Source organism: Brassica rapa, chromosome A08, assembly GCF_000309985.2.
Source record: "Brassica rapa cultivar Chiifu-401-42 chromosome A08, CAAS_Brap_v3.01, whole genome shotgun sequence".
Lineage (NCBI taxonomy): Eukaryota > Viridiplantae > Streptophyta > Magnoliopsida > Brassicales > Brassicaceae > Brassica > Brassica rapa.
In genome coordinates this window covers 20,814,352-20,831,909 of record NC_024802.2, presented here as the reverse complement: position 1 = coordinate 20,831,909, position 17,558 = coordinate 20,814,352, and the positions used below count along the sequence as shown (strand labels likewise).

The 17,558-nt window shown below is 36.3% G+C and overlaps 5 protein-coding genes and 1 non-coding gene across 7 annotated transcripts; 2 read left to right on the top strand and 4 right to left on the bottom strand.

Annotated features, from left to right (window-relative positions):
- The first annotated feature begins 820 nt into the window (after window positions 1-820).
- LOC103836155 (calcium-dependent protein kinase 26) lies at window positions 821-3,735 on the top strand. The gene is made up of 5 exons (XM_009112388.3): window positions 821-1,038; window positions 1,201-1,856; window positions 2,386-2,682; window positions 2,758-3,150; window positions 3,245-3,735. The coding sequence occupies exons 2-5, from the start codon at window positions 1,262-1,264 to the stop codon at window positions 3,532-3,534; spliced, it is 1,575 nt and encodes a 524-aa protein (XP_009110636.1). The 5' UTR covers window positions 821-1,038; window positions 1,201-1,261; the 3' UTR covers window positions 3,535-3,735.
- Window positions 3,736-3,995: 260 nt separating this feature from the next.
- Window positions 3,996-4,067, bottom strand: TRNAG-UCC. The gene has a single exon. It is a non-coding gene; the product is annotated as a tRNA-Gly (tRNA).
- A 318-nt stretch (window positions 4,068-4,385) lies between these two features.
- Window positions 4,386-7,757, bottom strand: LOC103836154 (UDP-galactose/UDP-glucose transporter 4). Its single transcript, XM_009112387.3, has 7 exons — window positions 6,608-7,757; window positions 6,202-6,230; window positions 5,929-6,130; window positions 5,391-5,633; window positions 5,205-5,306; window positions 4,827-4,934; window positions 4,386-4,625 (listed from the first exon to the last, which is right to left on the bottom strand). The coding sequence occupies exons 1-7, from the start codon at window positions 6,734-6,736 to the stop codon at window positions 4,386-4,388; spliced, it is 1,053 nt and encodes a 350-aa protein (XP_009110635.1). The 5' UTR covers window positions 6,737-7,757.
- A 1,921-nt stretch (window positions 7,758-9,678) lies between these two features.
- LOC103836152 (dehydration-responsive element-binding protein 1F) lies at window positions 9,679-10,604 on the bottom strand. Its single transcript, XM_009112386.3, has one exon. It carries the CDS (start codon window positions 10,491-10,493, stop codon window positions 9,885-9,887), a length of 609 nt encoding a protein of 202 aa, XP_009110634.1. The 5' UTR covers window positions 10,494-10,604; the 3' UTR covers window positions 9,679-9,884.
- On the bottom strand, window positions 9,691-15,685 carry LOC103836151 (pentatricopeptide repeat-containing protein At1g12620). 2 transcript variants are annotated; one of them, XM_009112384.2, is made up of 2 exons: window positions 14,880-15,685; window positions 9,691-14,767 (listed from the first exon to the last, which is right to left on the bottom strand). In XM_009112384.2, exons 1-2 carry the CDS (start codon window positions 14,955-14,957, stop codon window positions 12,902-12,904), a joined length of 1,944 nt encoding a protein of 647 aa, XP_009110632.1. In that variant the 5' UTR covers window positions 14,958-15,685; the 3' UTR covers window positions 9,691-12,901. The 2 variants fall into 2 exon arrangements, with proteins under 2 accessions (XP_009110632.1, XP_009110633.1); XM_009112385.3 differs by having other exon boundaries at window positions 14,885-15,682.
- Window positions 15,686-15,746: 61 nt separating this feature from the next.
- Window positions 15,747-16,828, top strand: LOC103836150 (ethylene-responsive transcription factor ERF027). The gene has a single exon (XM_009112383.3). The coding sequence runs from the start codon at window positions 16,019-16,021 to the stop codon at window positions 16,583-16,585; it is 567 nt and encodes a 188-aa protein (XP_009110631.1). The 5' UTR covers window positions 15,747-16,018; the 3' UTR covers window positions 16,586-16,828.
- The last annotated feature ends 730 nt before the right edge of the window (window positions 16,829-17,558 follow it).

Sequence of the window (17,558 nt, the reverse complement as noted above, 5' to 3'; positions counted from 1 at the left end):
GCAAATGAATCTTAGTTTAGCAATTTTTAATTTATATTGAAACACTGGTCTCAATATATCGTTTAAAATCTTTTTTTTTTTAAATATCGTTTAAAATAAATGTTAATACATAAATGGTTTCCCAGCTAGAATCTGAATTTATAGAGTGGGAAGACAAGTGTTCTACGTTAAACAACCAAAAAAGAAGTCAATGATTGGGAAAATAAATAATAAAAAAGAAAAAGAAATAGTGGAGTACAGTATGCTTGTACAGCTAATAAAACATGAAATACAGATGGACTTCTTTTTGGTTGTCAAAAGCATAGACAAAGTCAACTAACTCTAATGATTATTTAAGCTACCTAAAATAATGCCATTAAGATGAATGAAACCAAAGTAAATTTAATTAGTAACTCGAGTCTAAGACAACTAGGTCCCGTTTCGTTCGTACGGTCAGTAGATTTCCACGTGGCATACTTTTATTGGATATTTTGGTAATTATCGTCAGGAACTATAAAAAGCTAGGTGTAGTGTAGGTCCCATCTTTTTCGCCGTTGGATAGGTTTCCTCTTTTCCTCTAGACGAATCAATTATTTAAACGGAATACCATATAGTCTGCTTACTGTTTCTACAGTTTTATTTACATTTTTATCCTTAAAAATAACTAATTTTCTTGTCAAATCCTTATAAAACCTTCAATTACAAGAAGAAATAATCTCCTGTTAATAACATCTATTAGATGATTTTTTTTTCTTCGTGTATTTAACATTAAACATTTGTTTCCTTATTTTTCTCGAGGGGTTTAATCTAATTCGGAAAGTACGAGGTGATAATTAGAATTAAACAAAACAAGTGGTCTGAATTGTAATTAAGAACTTCTTGCTAACTAAGAAAACCTGAATCTGGTTCTCCCGGTAACCAGTTGACACGGCTTTTGTTTTGAAAGAATCGAAAGAGAAGATAGATAGAGAGAGTAGAGAAGAAGACTGAGTCTCGTCTCTTCGCTGCAACCTATAGCTGTTCTCTGCTCTTCGACGGATTCCTCTTTGCTCAAAAACGGTAAAAAAAATTCTCATAAAGTCTCAATCTTTTTCATGAATTTCTCATAAACCACAATTAAAAATTTCATCTTTTTAGTTGAATTGATTTGGGTTTATCACACCCTTCAAGTAGAACGAGTTGCTGAACTCTTTGATCTAAAAAGTTAAAAACTTTTAACAGATCGGAGAATGCAACTTAACTCATAGCAACGAAGAGAAGCATAAAGTTTTGATCTTCCGACATGGGTATGGAGCTAGCCGACAAGGAGAACACGACCTCACCTCTACTCCAATTCCGCAACTGCTACAAAGTCGCAAGCCTCACAGAAACCATTCTAAACCCTCTAAACGTTTCTAATTTAAGAGACCGGTACCTCCTCGGAGAACAGCTAGGCTGGGGCCAGTTCGGTGTGATCAGAGTCTGTTCCGACAAGCTAACAGGAGAGCGCCTCGCCTGCAAGTCAATCTCCAAAGACAGGCTCGTAACGCAGGACGACATGAAGAGCATCAAGCTCGAGATCGCCATCATGACTAAGCTATCTGGACACCCTCACGTCGTGGATCTCAAGGCGGTTTACGAGGAGGAGGATTATGTGCATCTTGTGATGGAGCTTTGCGCGGGAGGCGAGCTGTTTCATAAGCTGGAGAAGTATGGAAGGTACTCTGAGGTTCGTGCTAGGGTGCTCTTCAAGCATTTGATGCAAGTGGTGAAGTTTTGTCATGATAATGGTATTGTCCATAGGGATTTGAAGCCAGAGAACATTCTCATGGCTACTGTGTCTTCTTCCTCTCCTATCAAACTAGCTGACTTTGGTCTGGCAACCTATATCAAACCCGGTAAGATATACTTTACCCCCTCCGTTCCATAATGTTAGATTTTTTAGACTTTTTCGCACATATTAAGAAATGATTAGTGTATAGCAATAAATATCTTGATTTATGTGTAAGAAACAACTTTCTACTCTCTCCGTTTCATTAAGTTAAGTTAGATGTTTAAAAAAAAAAAATTGTTTCACAAAGATATACTTTTTGTATTTTCTATGAAAAAAAATTGTTATGTTTTAGAAAATTAATTGACTATTGAATTGCTTAAAAATTATTGAAAATTGCAGATTACAGATTTATCTTTGTGAAACGGAGGAAGAATAATTTTAGACCAATAGTTTTAATCAACTTCTTGAATTTACCAATTTTTTTTTTTGAACTTATTAAATAAGCATTGAAAACTTAAAAAAATTTATCTTTGTGAAACAATTTTTTTTTTGAAACATTAATCTTTGTGGAACTTAGAGAGTAAATAACTAAAACTAGAAACGTTCATGGACGTTGTTGTGTGTTCTAAGATGTTGGTTTTGTTATGAAACAGGTGAGAAGTTAAGTGGGACGGTTGGTAGTCCGTTTTATATAGCACCGGAGGTGTTGTCAGGGGGGTATAACGAAGCAGCTGATGTATGGAGTGCAGGGGTTATTTTGTACATTCTACTCAGTGGAGTGCCTCCCTTTTGGGGAAAGACTAAGTCAAAGATTTTTGATGCTGTCAGGGCTGCAGATTTGAGGTTTTCCGGTGAGCCGTGGGACCGTATAACTTCACACGCCAAGGATCTGATCCGTGGGATGCTTTGTGTTGATCCTTCCCAAAGGTTGTCAGCTGATGATGTTCTAGGTATGTTGTGGAATGATAATATGTTGGAAAGTTCTTTTTTCTTTTTTTTTAATGAATTAATGATTTGTGTTGCAGCTCACTCTTGGATGGAGGAGGTATCTGGATCAGGACAAGAACAGTATGGTGAAGATGGGGTTGGGTGTGAAGGGTTGGAGAATGGTGGGTGCTCTTTCTCTACAGGATATGTTTCTCGTGAGCAAGACTATAGCTTTAACATGGGGCAGTTAGAGCCATTGGTTGATAATGATTGTAGATCATCATTCTCCTCTTTCTTACCTGCGGATGGCAATAATGTACAGACAGCTTCTGGTTTTGGTGGGTTTTCTTTTGATGGGGAACAACCTGAATCAACCTCTGTTTGCTTCTCAGTAACTGGACTCACATCTATGCCAAGCTTTAGCTTTTTTAGTCCAAGCCTAGAGACGACAGAGAAGAACAACGTTCATGAAACAGATGGGAAACTTAGTGGTACCTCCTCTTTCACTCTTACCTGTATTTAGAATGTTGTGTCCTGATGATTGCTATTTATAGTTAGTTAGCTGATCTTATCCCATTTTTGCAGGCTCAAGCCCAAAGAGGTTACTGCCTTCACTGGATGCTTCTTCACAACTTGAGAGGGGAGAGGAAGGAGGTGAGAATCAGACAGAAGCAGGAGGAAAGGCAGAGACGAGAAGGGAAAGAGGAAACTGGGCAAGAATGTCAGGTCTGCACAGCAAAAGAAACCGGACCATAGGACTTGGTGAGCTAGATCAGTTGGTGGTGGATGTTGCAGTCACTGAGTCGATCATCCGGTGGGCGTCTTGCACGCATATTCCCACTGCTCCATCCCTCAGATTGTCTCTCGTCTGCTAACAAGGGAACCAATGGAAGAAGAGAACTCTTATGAGTATAATTATTGTATGTAAAACACATCTGATCTTGGTCATGTATTGTTTTTGTAGTAACATCTTTCTATGGAAAAGTGATCTCAACTGTAAAAACAACAACCGGAGATGTCTCAGCAATAGTGTGTGGTTTTGATTTTTATAGAAAAGATGTAGCCATATTATAATAGCTTGAAATGGTTTAGAAAAAAAGATAGATAGATGCGTCTGCTAACAAGGGACTCTTATGAGTATAATTATTGTATGTAAAACACATGTGATTCTTGGTCGTGTATTGTTTTTGTAGTAACGTATTTCTATGGAAAAGTGATCTCAACTGTAAAAACAACAACCGGAGATGTCTCAGCAATAGTGTGTGGTTTTGATTTTTATAGAAAAGATGTAGCCATATTATAATAGCTTGAAATGGTTTGGAAAAAAATTGATAGATGCGTCTGCCGGGAGTCGAACCCGGGTCTATTGCTTGGAAGGCAATTATCCTAACCGTTGGACTACAGACGCTTGTTGAACTTTTGATATATTAATCGTCTTTCATTTGTAATTTATTTAAGTGCGCCAAAATGATGTAATTTGGCTGATATATAGAGATCAAACAAGATAAAGAACCAAATAAAACTAAAACAACGACAACATTTGTATTTACTGTTAATGTTTCAAATTGAATTATCAAAAGATGTTTCATCCATTTTACAAAGTTCATCAGAAACTCTACCTGCTACAAACACCAAAATGTATAAAGATTTAAAAGATAAAATAAATATAAAATGAGAAACGAACCAAGAACTAAAGGTTTAAACTCGATTTCTCGTTGTTTGATTATTAGACCAAAGGCCTGCTCTCTTCGTCGCCTTCCTTCTCAGACTTCACCAGCTCCAACTTCCGGAGTTTTTGACCCGAACTCGAATGTTTCGGTTTCTGGTTTGGATTGGGATCCGGAACCATCTTGAGAATAATGCCCATAGAGATGAGTAACAATCCCGTACCGTGCTGCTCCGTTAAAGGCTTTGTGAATATCAAGTAAGATAGTAGCAACGTTACCGCTTTTCTCGCCGTCGTTATCTGTTCCCATTCACACGCTCAAAAATAATAATTACAAAAGTATAACTATACTACATGCAAATAAAAATAAAAGTGATACGTTGCATTAATTTTATAAGACTCTTTTTGATCAAACTAATTTATAAGATTCAGGATCCTATAAAAAAACATAAAATCGGACAAACACGTTCATATAAGAAAACAAGATGAAAGTAGAATTACCATAGCGGTTGTGGCTGCGCCAAAGAGCGCAATGAGGGATAGAACCGAGACTTGTCCCACAAATGTAGCCATGGCTTCGAACACCAACACTCCATACACATACGGATGCTACCAAAAAGGTCGAGTAAGATTAGTTAATCAATTACATTAGTCAATGGTTATTATATTATTAATTCATATAAACAAACATAAATTTTATGAGGCAAAGCACACATACATTTCATTTCTTCTCATTTAAGTTAAGTTGTAAGAAAGATTCAAAGTATTGAAAGAGGTTCGACAAATCGGATTATTATACAATAATACTTGTGAAAATTCGTCTATAGAACATATATTTCATAATATATGTTGTAGAATTTCATTTTAAATATCACTTACTTGAGCACATGAAGTCCAGGCTCTGAAAAGCTCACCGGTAAGAATCATTGGTGCAACCAAGAACGGTAAACCAACTACTGTCGAGCAGAACAGCATCTCCATCTACCATCAAAGAGTACAAAAACCGTTAAAATGTTAATTCCACAAAAAGGAAAATAATGAAAAGGAGAATTGTAATTTCTTTACTTGTGTTGTGTCAGGATTCAACGTGAAGATGGCTTCTTGCAAGTTACCAAGAAAGGCATCCATAACGAGAGCGCCTGAGATCATCATAACCCCAATGATGCTGAAGTTAGGGGAGGTATGGGCATCGGCTAATGTGAATAAGATTAAACCGATCACAAGTAGCATAGCTGATATGTACTCATGGACCGGGTATTTTCTTCTTAACCCCGGTATAAATGCACCCATTACCATAACCGGCAGAACCTAGAGAAAGAATAAGAGATCAATGGCTAGAGATATTGAGAGATGCATTAAGAAATTGTGAGTTCTTCTTTCTTTTTATCATATCTTGTATGCACTGCAACAAATTGAATATGATTTCAGACCATTACTAACAATCTAATAATATTAGGACCACAAATAAAGCCGAATACAATAACTATGCTCTAAATTCAACAAATTTGATTCTAGATATTACTCCACATACTTCGATCTTGTGGGTGACACTCTTGGATTGTACCAAAATTTGATCAAAATAAAATGTTGCATTAGTATATACCTTAGTCGATTTGAACATGATTTGAGCAGGGTAATTGAGATAAGCCAATGAGCCTTTGGTGAGACCATGAGATCCCATAAGGACAGCAGATAGCTTCACGTAAGTCTTCCATGGATTCACCATTTGCTTTGTCGTGAAGCCATTTAGGTAAATCATTACAATGTACACGAGTCCTTGCACAAACGTGAAATACCATCCATAACTGCAACGTGCACACATTATAATTTTATTATAATAATTTTTTTTTCTGTAATATTGGACATTCTTAAATACCTGAATTTGAGCCGGTTGTACACATATTCCTGCAAAATTGAGAAAAATAAAACAGAGTATATTAAAAATCCCGAAGTTTAGTCAGATAAGGATTAAGTTTATGGCTGCTAATTATCATCCGGGTTACAACATTTATGGTTAGGTATTAAGCAAATACAGAATCTCAAGAGAAAAAGGACAAAAATAACACAAAATCTGGAGAAATTAATTATAATATATGGTACTATTGGAAAGAATATCGGAATTAAAATGAAAAATTGCATGCCAGATTTTTTTGCCTTTGTTTCCGGCTAGAAATTTTGTTCTAATGAAATATTTTTAGAATAACACCGAAATCTTCTCTAATCGTTGAATTTCTCCGAGATTATCATGAGAAAAACAATAATTTTCCAGAAAAGATTCAAACCTCACAGACGCCATTAACAAGGTAACCGAAGAAGAATCCAGAGGAACATATGAGAAACTGTTGCCATCTTGGTTTATCAGAAAGACTTATTCCAAACAGTGACCTCATTTGTTCTTCGCTGTTCTTCATGATCTTCAGAGAGAGAGAGGAAAAAAAATGAATTAAAACACACACGAAAGTTACAGAAATAAAATTGAGAATTTGATTTATTTACTATAAAGATTTGGGGCTTGTAGAAAAAGTGGAGGAAGAGTCAGTGATATTGACAAGTAGATGAAGAAAGGTATATAAATCAAATGAGAGAGAACAAAAATAATTTTCTTTTAGAACTTTTTCTTCTTTTGCATGCGCTCTCTAACTTAACGCTCACGAACTTTGTGACTTTTTAAAAGTCTATTCCTCTCTTAAATTGCTCTCATTAAATACCACTATTGGGAACAGAGATTAAAGGTCTAAGACCAGCTCCATCGGAGCTTCTTAATCGAGGTTCTGAACAAAAAAGTGGAAAAAAAATAAATGAAAAAAGAAAATAAACCAGAGAACCGCTCTTTAAATTGGGACTTTAAGGATCGGTAAGGAACCTTACGTGTCCCCTTCTAATTTGACGTCCTCTGTATCTCTCTCCTCCGTCGGAGTTTGATGCGAAATCCCGTTTTCTCTCTTCTTCCACCGATCTCTCCATCTTCTCTGGCGATTCTCTGTGATTCTTCGATCTCTCCATCACCTCTGTCGATTCTTCTATCTCTCCATCTTCTCTGTTGATTCTCTGTCAATTCTTATGTCGATCTCCATCTCTGATGAATCTCAACGACGACAAGGTTGAGAGGTTCGATATTCCTCCATGACAGGTTACTCTCAGTATCATCTAGACTTGTGATTATTTTAAAAAAAATTATTTTAATGTCTGATAAACCGAATCTTGTTTGTTTTTATTTGGTCAAGTTAAAGAATTTGGCTGTTAAGATGCTTGATACAACTGGTCATCAAGGAGACAAAGAGTTTCTCGTGGAAGTCCTAATGCTCTCCTTCTTGCGCCACGAACACCTCGTGACTTTGTTTGGTTACTGCGCTGAAGGAGACCAAAGACTCCTCGTCTATGAGTACATGCCTTTTGAATCCGTAGAAGATCATATCCACGGTAACGAGAACTATACTCTTATTCATTAAAGTATAAATCCTGAATATTGTTTTTTTGTTATGGTCAGGTTACGGATCTGAAGAAGAGGTTTTAGATTTGAGCACAAGGATGTAGATAGCTTTAGGATCAGCCAAAGGGCTAGCGTATCTTCACAACGTAGCACAACCTCCTGTGATCTACAGAGACTTGAAAACCGCAAACATATTGCTAGACCATGGCTACAAACCAAAGGGCTTGCTAAGTTTGGTCTGAGCGGTGACATGTCTCATGTCTCTACTAGAGTCATGGGAAGTCATGACTCGCATGGTTACCACAATGGCGGATGAAGAAGACGAGTCTCAGAGCATTGAGCCCACGGGTAACAATGATTTTGTAGTAAGTAGTATCTAGAGAGAACAACAATATGATATCTAATAAGTGAAAGTAATCATGAAAACCTTATGCTAGTTGATGTGTGACTTGTTTTGATCAAATGCAATCAGTTTGTTAAAAAAATTTCAAGAACCTCTTTTGAGGTTCTCCCATTGGACCATAAAAAAATTAATTACACTAACAAGGGTTCTAAACTTTTCAAATCACAAAATTAACTATTAAATTATTCATTAGAACCTATAATGGGTTCTAACCATTGGACTTGCTCTAATTGTCCCCTTCTTTCGTTCTTGTTTAACTATTGTATTTATCATAACATTTATGATTTGTATGTTTATTCAAAAATATATATCTTATTTCATTTAATTTTTAAAATAATCACACTATACAACCATTTTCTATCATTTATTCATACCATATTCCACCTTAATCATGATGAACATAATCACTTGCTCAAAAACCTTGTTTAGTGAAGTCAGTATATTGGGACTTGAGAGATCTCGCGAGCTAATGACGAGCTGGTAAATCATTTAATAAGTTTCACTTAGCCACGTGTTTAGACGCTGCACTGAAACTTCATGCCACATCAGACTAAAAGTTTATTCTTTGTCGACGTCAGACTCAAGAGTTCCATGTTTCTCCAAAACGATGTAATAGGAAAAAATAAATAATTTTGATCAAACTTCAACATCCAAATGTTTAATGAATAAAGAAGACCTACCGTGAAGTTCCCTTACATTTATTAATCGCGAACTTGACATGCAGGGCATTTCGGGAGTTGCAATCGCACTCGAGACATTTTTTGTGGAAAAAAAATATTATAAATAATATTCTCTCTGTTTCAAAATAGATACTTTTAGAAAAAATTTTATGTTTCAAAATACATGATGTTTTGATATTTATACTCTCTCTGTTTCAAAATATTTGAAGTTTTAGGTTGGGGCACAACTATTAAGAAACTTGTTTTTTATCCAAAAAATATCATTAAAATATAAATTAAAAATTATTTAACCAATTACAAAACATATTATAAAATATGATTGGTTACACAGTTTTTGATAAAGTTAAAAGGTACATTGAAATATGAAAACATCATCTATTTTGAAACATCAAAAACTCTCTAAAACATCATCTATTTTGAAACGGAGGAAGTATTAGTTTTAGTTTTATTGAAAACTATGTGACCAATGATGTTTTATAGTTTTTTAATGATTGGTTGAATTAATTTTATTTTATATTTTTAATGCTATTTTTTAGATAAAAAGTGAATATCTTAATTTTTGTGCATTTAACTAAAACATCAACTATTTTGAAACAGATGGAGTATTATAATCCAAACTCGTCGAAAAAATATTTAGTAATTAAAAATATTTTGATTCAATGCTCAATCTCAATCTCTAATATTTACTCCAAAATCCACGAAGTAACAGCCAAGAATCAAGATCAAGTAAGTCAATTATACCAAGTATATAGATTGCACTTAGTGGATATTAAGCATTTCTATAACCATCAGCTTGAAGTACGACTTGGTCCTAATTCAATTTGGCCTATGCTTTGTATATATAGATACATAAAGCCCAAACATTTTATAACATATTCTTACAAGTACAATACAAAATTATTTCCATCAGGGAGCCTTCTAACTCAGCCAGAGGATCTAAAAAAAACCTCAAGAAGGAAAAATCTTACAACTCATACACACTATTGCACGCATTTTACCATATTACATATTTTAAAAACCATATGCATACTAATGTGCATCCCCGCTTAGTAACGGTAACTCCAGAGTGACATATCTTCATAGCTCATTTCTTCTTCCATGTAACCATTAGGAGTCACGCCTTCCATATACGACCGCGGCGGCGACATTAACGGCTCCGTCGCAAGTCTCATCATAGTCGTCGAGACTTCCTCTTCCTCCTCCACATATCCATAAACATTCCTCTCCTCCGATCCCGAGCCAGAGCCCATATACACCTCACTACCGTAAGAGGGCAAAACCGTGATCTCACTCCCGTACTCCGTCGGCCTGAACATTTCAGCCGCTTCAGCCGCCACTCTCCTTATGACATCCGGGTGGTTTGACTCCGGCACCGGGAGACGCCAGGCGGAATCGGCGAAATTCAAACACGCGGATCTCCCGCGCAGAGCTAGTGCCGCCACGTCGTGCGCACGCGCAGCCATGTCCGCCGTGGGGTAGGTCCCGAGCCAAATGCGTTGCTGGTGCGTCGGCTCTCGGACTTCGCAGACCCATTTGTCGCCGTTCCTCCGCCGTATACCTCTGAAAACTGGGTGGCGTGTCTCGTTGAACACTTTCCGTCCCGCACGCCTCTTTGGCCTCATCTCAGCCAGATTAGTCCCATCATAATTATCCATTACAATGCTATTTCTTGTAATGATTGTCGGAATGAATAATGTTTTTATTTTTGTTAGACTTATGTTCTGTTTTTGTGTTTTGGTGGGAGTTATGAAACAGAGAAGTGGATGAGAGGAGATATATAGGCTACGGTTGTGGGACATAGAAGTGCGAAATGAACGCGCGTAACACACCGTTATTTGTATCAAGGCTTGTTGCCACGTGAGCATTTTAAAGGGATTGTACTATATTATTAGCTGTTTAGTGTGAGCTTGAAGTCCCATCACCATAATGGTCCGGGACCCTCTTATTTACTACCTAGTTTTTTTTTTAATATAAATCAACCCCGAAAAAGTTTCAAGCTCGAAATACAAACCGGATTCAACCAAAATGATTTAAACCAATATTTTATAAATTTAGTTTCGCATCACCATCTATCGTGTTCTGCTAGACAGTTCGAGGAGATCAGTTGAGGAGATCAATTTTCCTTACTCTTACTATTAATCTTTTATAAACCTTAGTTTTGTGGTACTAACATATTTGATGAATATATACGCCAAATTAGTCCATTTAAACCTATAATCAAGGACTAATTAGTCCTTGATTATTTTTTGTTGCTTATGTAAAATAAAAATGAATAACTGTACTTTAACAAAAAAACAAGGGTATAAATGAATAATTCGCTTGTCGTAGGTTTCATTGATATGCAGTATTTAAATAATAAACTAAAGATTAGTTATAAATCTGTCTATCTCCAGCCCATTTGTTCTACCTTCATGTATTTACCTTTCTACATATCGGGTCTATTAGATGTCAAATGTTGTGAGGCATGATGTTATGAATTTTTATTGCAGTCAAAGACTCTAAAAGATGCAGAGCATGTTATATTGTGTAAATCGTTTTGATACCATCAGGGATCACCTGCTGGATTTGAGAATTGAATTCAAAACTATTAAAACGTGTCTAGTGAATATTAGCTGATAAATTTGACTACCAAGGTATTGATAAAAACTAATTTAGTTGATATATCGTTGTTTTCTCAGAGCTGAATGAAAAAATTACCAAGACAATAAACACTAAATTATTTGATTATTGTTGTTTTTCCAAGACTGAATGACAATACATTCTTGGAATCTTTGGTCAAACAGAACTACTTCGCTTTTATTGGTTTTAACTTGTTATTAAAATCTTCAAGTCGGGTCCAGCTCCAACGTTGGACCACAAATACGAAATATGAAATTGGTAGATGTTATTTCTACATTTGTTTTGTGGATATGAAACACGTTACTCTTTTCCATATTAAGTAGATTAGCTGCGAGTAACACGTGGGATTCCCGTGGGAACTAGTATTTCCTAGTACTATGTTAGTAATTGGGCATAAAATGTGCCAATTAATTTTCTACCTTTTATTTTATCACTCAAAATACTTCAAGATATGTGAATTTCATATAATGTGAAATTAAGCTTATTTACTTGTGCTTTTTATTGAGTAAAACACCAGTTAAAATTCATGATAATGATATTACCTCGTCATAGGGCATGTAAATTTTGCAATACAAGCGTATAGCCGTATAGGGAATGTAATTTTTTGCAATGTATTCTGATTTCTAATTAATTATAGAAACTCATTCAAAACTTGTATGCTTACTAATACTAGATGGTAGTAATTAATAGATGATAGTGACAATGATGAATGTTTATAGTGTTACACAAAATGTTGAAATAAATATGTAAACAATAGCCATACCCATACGTAAAACTTACAGACAAGAAGACATGTAGGCCACTGAGGCCAATACAAAATAAAGACTTCATACTGTCTCGTGAGTGTCACATGCGCGTGGCCACTTCACTCATCATTTATTTCTCTCTTAGGATTTGTCTTTAAAGCAATATTGACGTGAACATTGCTAATTATTCAATTATATGTATATCCCGTGTACTAATATTTTACCAAACTTACTACAATTAAACATGTTTTTTTTGAATTATTACTTTATAAAATATCTAAAGGTATTATTAAGAGATCAAACGATAGACGTTTTGTTGCGGTTACAAACAGTTCAATGAACGTTTAAAAAAATTCTAAGTAGTTTTCAGAGTCCATGATGACTTCACAACATACCCAATTCTAAATTTATATTTTTATGGCGTCTGACATTGTAAATTTTAAATTCAGCACAACACCAATTGTAGTAAAAAGTAAGCACTAATAAACATGTTAGTACAGTTGTGACTTGTGAATATGTTTTCCATCTTTCCATGCTCTTATGATCTATCAGAGGAGATGGTACATAACATATGAAAGCCATGTGAAAGAGAATACAGTAAGCTCTGTTTACATGTGTGAAAAAAAAAGTTGGCTTCAAACGATTTAGCCCAACTACCTCAAAAACACTAAGGAAGTCTTTCCTCTTAGATCAGAACCTCAAGAAAGCATACCCAAAAAGTTTTTGTTCAATCTACCATCTGATAACATATCAATAACCATCTTCATGGTGGAAGCATCTGCAGAGAACCCACACCTCTTCATTTCTTCTATGAGTTCAACTGAAGTGGCCACACCACTACCTCCTAAATGAGCTCGGATCAGTGTGTTGTATGTACACTCATTTGGCGCAATCCCATCTTCCTCCATTTTCCTAAACAACATATCCGCTTCAGACAGTGATCCTTTCTTACACAGTCCTCCAATCATTATAGTATATGTTTTGACATCAGCCTTCACTCCTTTATGAGCAAGGCTACTAAATAACTCCCATGCTTTATCAATCATACTACCATTGCACATCCCATGAATGATTATATTAAATATCCCAATATCAAGTTCCACCTCACTCTTGTGCAGATCCTCAAATATTTCCAACGCCTTCTCTAGTTTACCATTCTCACATAACCCATCTACCAAAATGTTGTAAGTCACAGTATCAGGATCAACACCTCGAGAAACCATCTCCTGGAAAAGTTCTTCTGCAACCTCAATTTTTCTAGATAGACAAAACCCTTGGACCAGAGTGTTATAACTGACCACTTCTCTTAGAGACATTTTCCGGAAGAGTTTAAGACCATCCTCCACCCGTTTAGCCTTACAATATCCATTAATAATGATATTATAAGTCACACTATCAGGACTACATCCTTTGCTGACCATCACATCCATCATCTGGTTGGCCTCATCTAGACGCTTCTCCATGCACAAACCATATATCAAAGAATTATATGTAACCGTATCAGGATCTATACCTCTTGCGATCATCTCATTGTACAACTCTTTAGCCTCAACATGCTTCCCCTCTTTCACAAAAATGTCAATCAACGCACTGAATGTGATAACGTTGGGAGTGATTCCCCGTGTGATCATATCTCTCAGCAACTGCGCAGCCTCATCCCATCTACCAGCGTTACAGAAGTTGCTTATGAGAGTGTTGTAGGTGATGACATTTGCTTTGATCCCTTTCCTTTCCATTTCATTGAAGAGATTAAGCGCATCTTCAAGGCTCCCATCTTTGCAAAGACTATCGATAATCATATTGTATGTAACCGCTTCAGGCTTGACCTTCCTATCTTCCATCTTTCTCAGCAAATCCAAAGCCAATGAAGTGTTCCCTGACTTACATATCCTGTTCAAAATCGGACCGTATGTAAACTGATCAGGCTGGCATCCATTTTCCACCATCCGATCAACTAACGCTACAGCTTCATACACTTTACCATTCAGACAAAGCCCATTGACAAGAGTGTTGAGCGTCACAAGGTTTGGTCCCACCATCCTATCAACTAACGCCACAGCTTCAGAAACTCTCCCTTCGAGACATAACCCGTTTACCAAAGTCGAGAACGTGACTGTGTCTGGCTCATACCCAAGCTTCAACATCTTGGCCATAGCGGAAAAAGCGAAACCGAGCTTCCGGCGCCGGGAGAAGCAGTTTATCATTATGTTAAGAGTGTAGTTGTTATGTGCGACCCCGTGCAACTCCATTTGCTTGGAGAGGGACAACACGAGTTCGTACTGTCTTGTCTTGGCAAGGGAACTAAACAATCTACTGAAGTGTATGATAGTGGGAAGAGGACGAGACACAATCATTGACTGGAAGAGCTCGACGGCATCGTCTTTCTTGATATCAACAACCCCACTTCTCAACCTCTCTTTGTAAGAGACTTTCTTCCCTTTACTGAGAGTGGAAGAGGCTCGTTCGGACAAGAACAGAGTACCTGTCTGGAGAAGAAGACGTGTCTGGAAAAATCTCTTCATGATCCAAATTGAAGAATTTGAAAGCGGCTGAGCTAACAATGTCTGCACATTACACCAGATTCACACACAGCAAATAATAAAGATTCAAGCTTTTTCTAATACGAGAGAAAAATCTAGTCTTTGTGTCTCTGCAACGGAAGCAAAAAGTAGAGACCTTTCGATTCCAATCAGTGAGTAGTTTCTGCTCTATTCCATGGAGAATCGAGCTTTTCAGACGAAATCGCCGATACATTATAGAGGGAAAGTGTTAAATGGCACCAAAGCGTCTTCAGAGGTGATGAATGATGTTATACAGACGACAATGCTTTTTGACTTCTAAACCGGTATGATTGTATAATCCATCGGTTCAGTTAAACCGGTTGTCTTTTAACCTTCTGACGCGATCGGAGTCTTTCACGCTCTTTTTTTTTTGGGGGTGGGCAGATCTACTAATTTTTTATTAATCCAATTATTAAACTCAGAGCTGAATCCATTTCTGCTTAGTAGTATATAACTTCATTCGTTCAGTATGCATTATCCAAGTAGTTCAACAATATTTCGATACATTTATAATGATATTCTTTTGAATAAGAAAAAAGAGAAATTCTCTAAAATATTTTTTTTTTACTTTATTTTTATAAAAATAGCTTTTAAAAAGGAAAATGACCAAAATAAATTTTCTTAAAGATAAAAATACATTTATATTCTATGATTAACTGATCTAGACTTAAAAGGTGAGGATTTTGATGATATGGTTTTAAATTATAAAAAAATAAAAAATAAATTAAGATTTCAAAATAATATGGGCTATTTTTGGTTATTTTCTTTTAAGATTATTTTTGTGACAAAAACTTAAAAAAAGTTATTTGAGAAAAACTTTATGGGTTTGTAGAATTTTGATTCAAATAAGAACTATTGAATAAACATGATAACCTGTGATAAACTATAGCTCTTTTTTTCTCAATTACTGTTACGAGAATAATCACAACAACAGCCAAGCCACTTTCGTCGACCACTAGTGAGAACGTGTAGAGAAAATAACACTAGCTGTGCTGAGTGTAGACAAAATACCAGCGAAATAATCCTTTCTTATTTAAACACTAATCTCTCACACTGCTTACTTATTTATCTATATATATATGTGGCTGTTGGCACCAATACAAGATCCTACCAAATGGCCCTCTCAACTCCAAACTTCTTCTTCTCCTTTAATTAATTCGCAACCACAAACCTGTGAATACACCTCTGGTTTGGCCACGTGTGAAAAACCCTTTTTATTCTCTTGCTACTCACTGTACTACTACTAATAATTAAATGGCTACTAACGGCTTAGCTAGCCGGAAAAAAGATCCAGTATACCGAGGCATCCGGTGCCGGAGCGGGAAATGGGTCTGCGAGATCCGCGAGCCGAAGAAGACCACTCGAATCTGGCTCGGAACTTACCCCACAGCAGAGATGGCAGCTGCTGCCTACGACGTGGCTGCTATAGCTCTCAAAGGCAGAGAAGCCCTCTTGAACTTCCCAGGATCCGTCGGGTCATACCCGGTTCCCTTGTCAACATCCGCAGCGGATATTCGAAGCGCTGCAGCCGCGGCCGCCTCCATGAAAGGGTGTGAGGAGGAGGAGGAAAATGCAAAAAAGAAGAGTAGTAGTTTCTCAAAGTCAAGATCAAGTGATTTCCACGTACATGATGACATGATGGCGTCTTCTTCGTCACGGTGTGTGACAGATTTTATGGACGAAGAAGAATTGTTGAATATGCCTAATTTTCTGGCTGATATGGCGGAAGGGATGATGGTTGCGCCACCGTCATGGATAGGTTCTCGTCCGTCGGATGACTCTCCGGAGAATTTCAATGATGAGGACTTGTGGGGCAACTGATAACTAATAGGTTGTTTTGTGTTATATCCACGTACGTATTCGTAATCATCGGTCTTGTTCTTGTTGTTGTGTGTGCGTGTTAAGTATGTCACACTTATGTGATATATAGTATAGTCATAAAATTTTAAATTATATGTATGTCCAATTTTGCTTTTTTTTTTAATATGTTTAATAAAAGGTGTTCTTGTCGGTCATATTGTACATGTTCTTAGTTATTGATATTAACTAATGTTGGTTCTGCAAGATTAGGTTTCAAGGTGCAAACTTCTCATTTTTAAAAGGTGTTTGTGGAATTAGGGTTTGGGTTGTTGTGGATTTTCCATCAGTTAGTTAGGGCTTAATTAGCCTTATGGTAGTGCTCTTTTTTTTTCTATAGCGTTTGTATTACACAATGACTATATATGTATCAAGAATAACTTAATGATATTCATGTTGATAATTTGAGAATATCAAAATCCAAAGGCTTAACTAACATTTCGGGGTTGGTTTAGTGTCGATAGGCAAATCTGGTTACTTTGCGTAAGAGCTAATTACATGGGTGAAGAGTTTATGTTGAACGTTGGATGATTAGGGGTGCACATGAAGACTTTAACTATTATAGCTTGCTAGAACTTAGGACTTTTACATACATAACTTGTTAATACTGATAAAATTATGGGTGTTCGTTCACCACAACTGCTTTATTAGTTTGTTTTTCTCGTTAGAAATTCACACAGATGAATAAATTTAAATGATAATTTCGAATCTAGAACGTTTATTCCCTTTCCGAATCAGAGTTACCTATGCGGTTTTACATGCTTCTTGTTAAACCACAAAAGTCCTTTCACATTTATATTTCTCTGCAGGTGAAACATAAAAACGGGTGTTAACTAGGTTGCTTCCCAAATTGTCGACGCATTTTAATATTGCACTCTTTTATATCACTTAGAGACCCAGACGTGTTGAGTAACATGATATTTGTTGGATTTTATCG

Bases quoted from the DNA above. Each gene is read 5' to 3' on its own strand.
- LOC103836151 (XM_009112384.2), bottom strand. From the start codon at position 14,957: ATGTATCGGCGATTTCGTCTGAAAAGCTCGATTCTCCATGGAATAGAG. The intron at 14,768-14,879 runs GTCTCTACTTTT...TGTAATGTGCAG, and splicing joins TCACTGATTGGAATCGAAAG to ACATTGTTAGCTCAGCCGCT.
- LOC103836152 (XM_009112386.3), bottom strand. From the start codon at position 10,493: ATGGATAATTATGATGGGACTAATCTGGCTGAGATGAGGCCAAAGAGG.
- LOC103836150 (XM_009112383.3), top strand. From the start codon at position 16,019: ATGGCTACTAACGGCTTAGCTAGCCGGAAAAAAGATCCAGTATACCGA.
- LOC103836155 (XM_009112388.3), top strand. From the start codon at position 1,262: ATGGGTATGGAGCTAGCCGACAAGGAGAACACGACCTCACCTCTACTC. The intron at 1,857-2,385 runs GTAAGATATACT...GTTATGAAACAG, and splicing joins GGCAACCTATATCAAACCCG to GTGAGAAGTTAAGTGGGACG. The intron at 3,151-3,244 runs GTACCTCCTCTT...CCATTTTTGCAG, and splicing joins AACAGATGGGAAACTTAGTG to GCTCAAGCCCAAAGAGGTTA.
- LOC103836154 (XM_009112387.3), bottom strand. From the start codon at position 6,736: ATGAAGAACAGCGAAGAACAAATGAGGTCACTGTTTGGAATAAGTCTT. The intron at 5,307-5,390 runs GTAAAGAAATTA...CTTTGATGGTAG, and splicing joins TGAATCCTGACACAACACAA to ATGGAGATGCTGTTCTGCTC. The intron at 4,935-5,204 runs GTAAGTGATATT...CCTTTTTGGTAG, and splicing joins CCTGGACTTCATGTGCTCAA to CATCCGTATGTGTATGGAGT.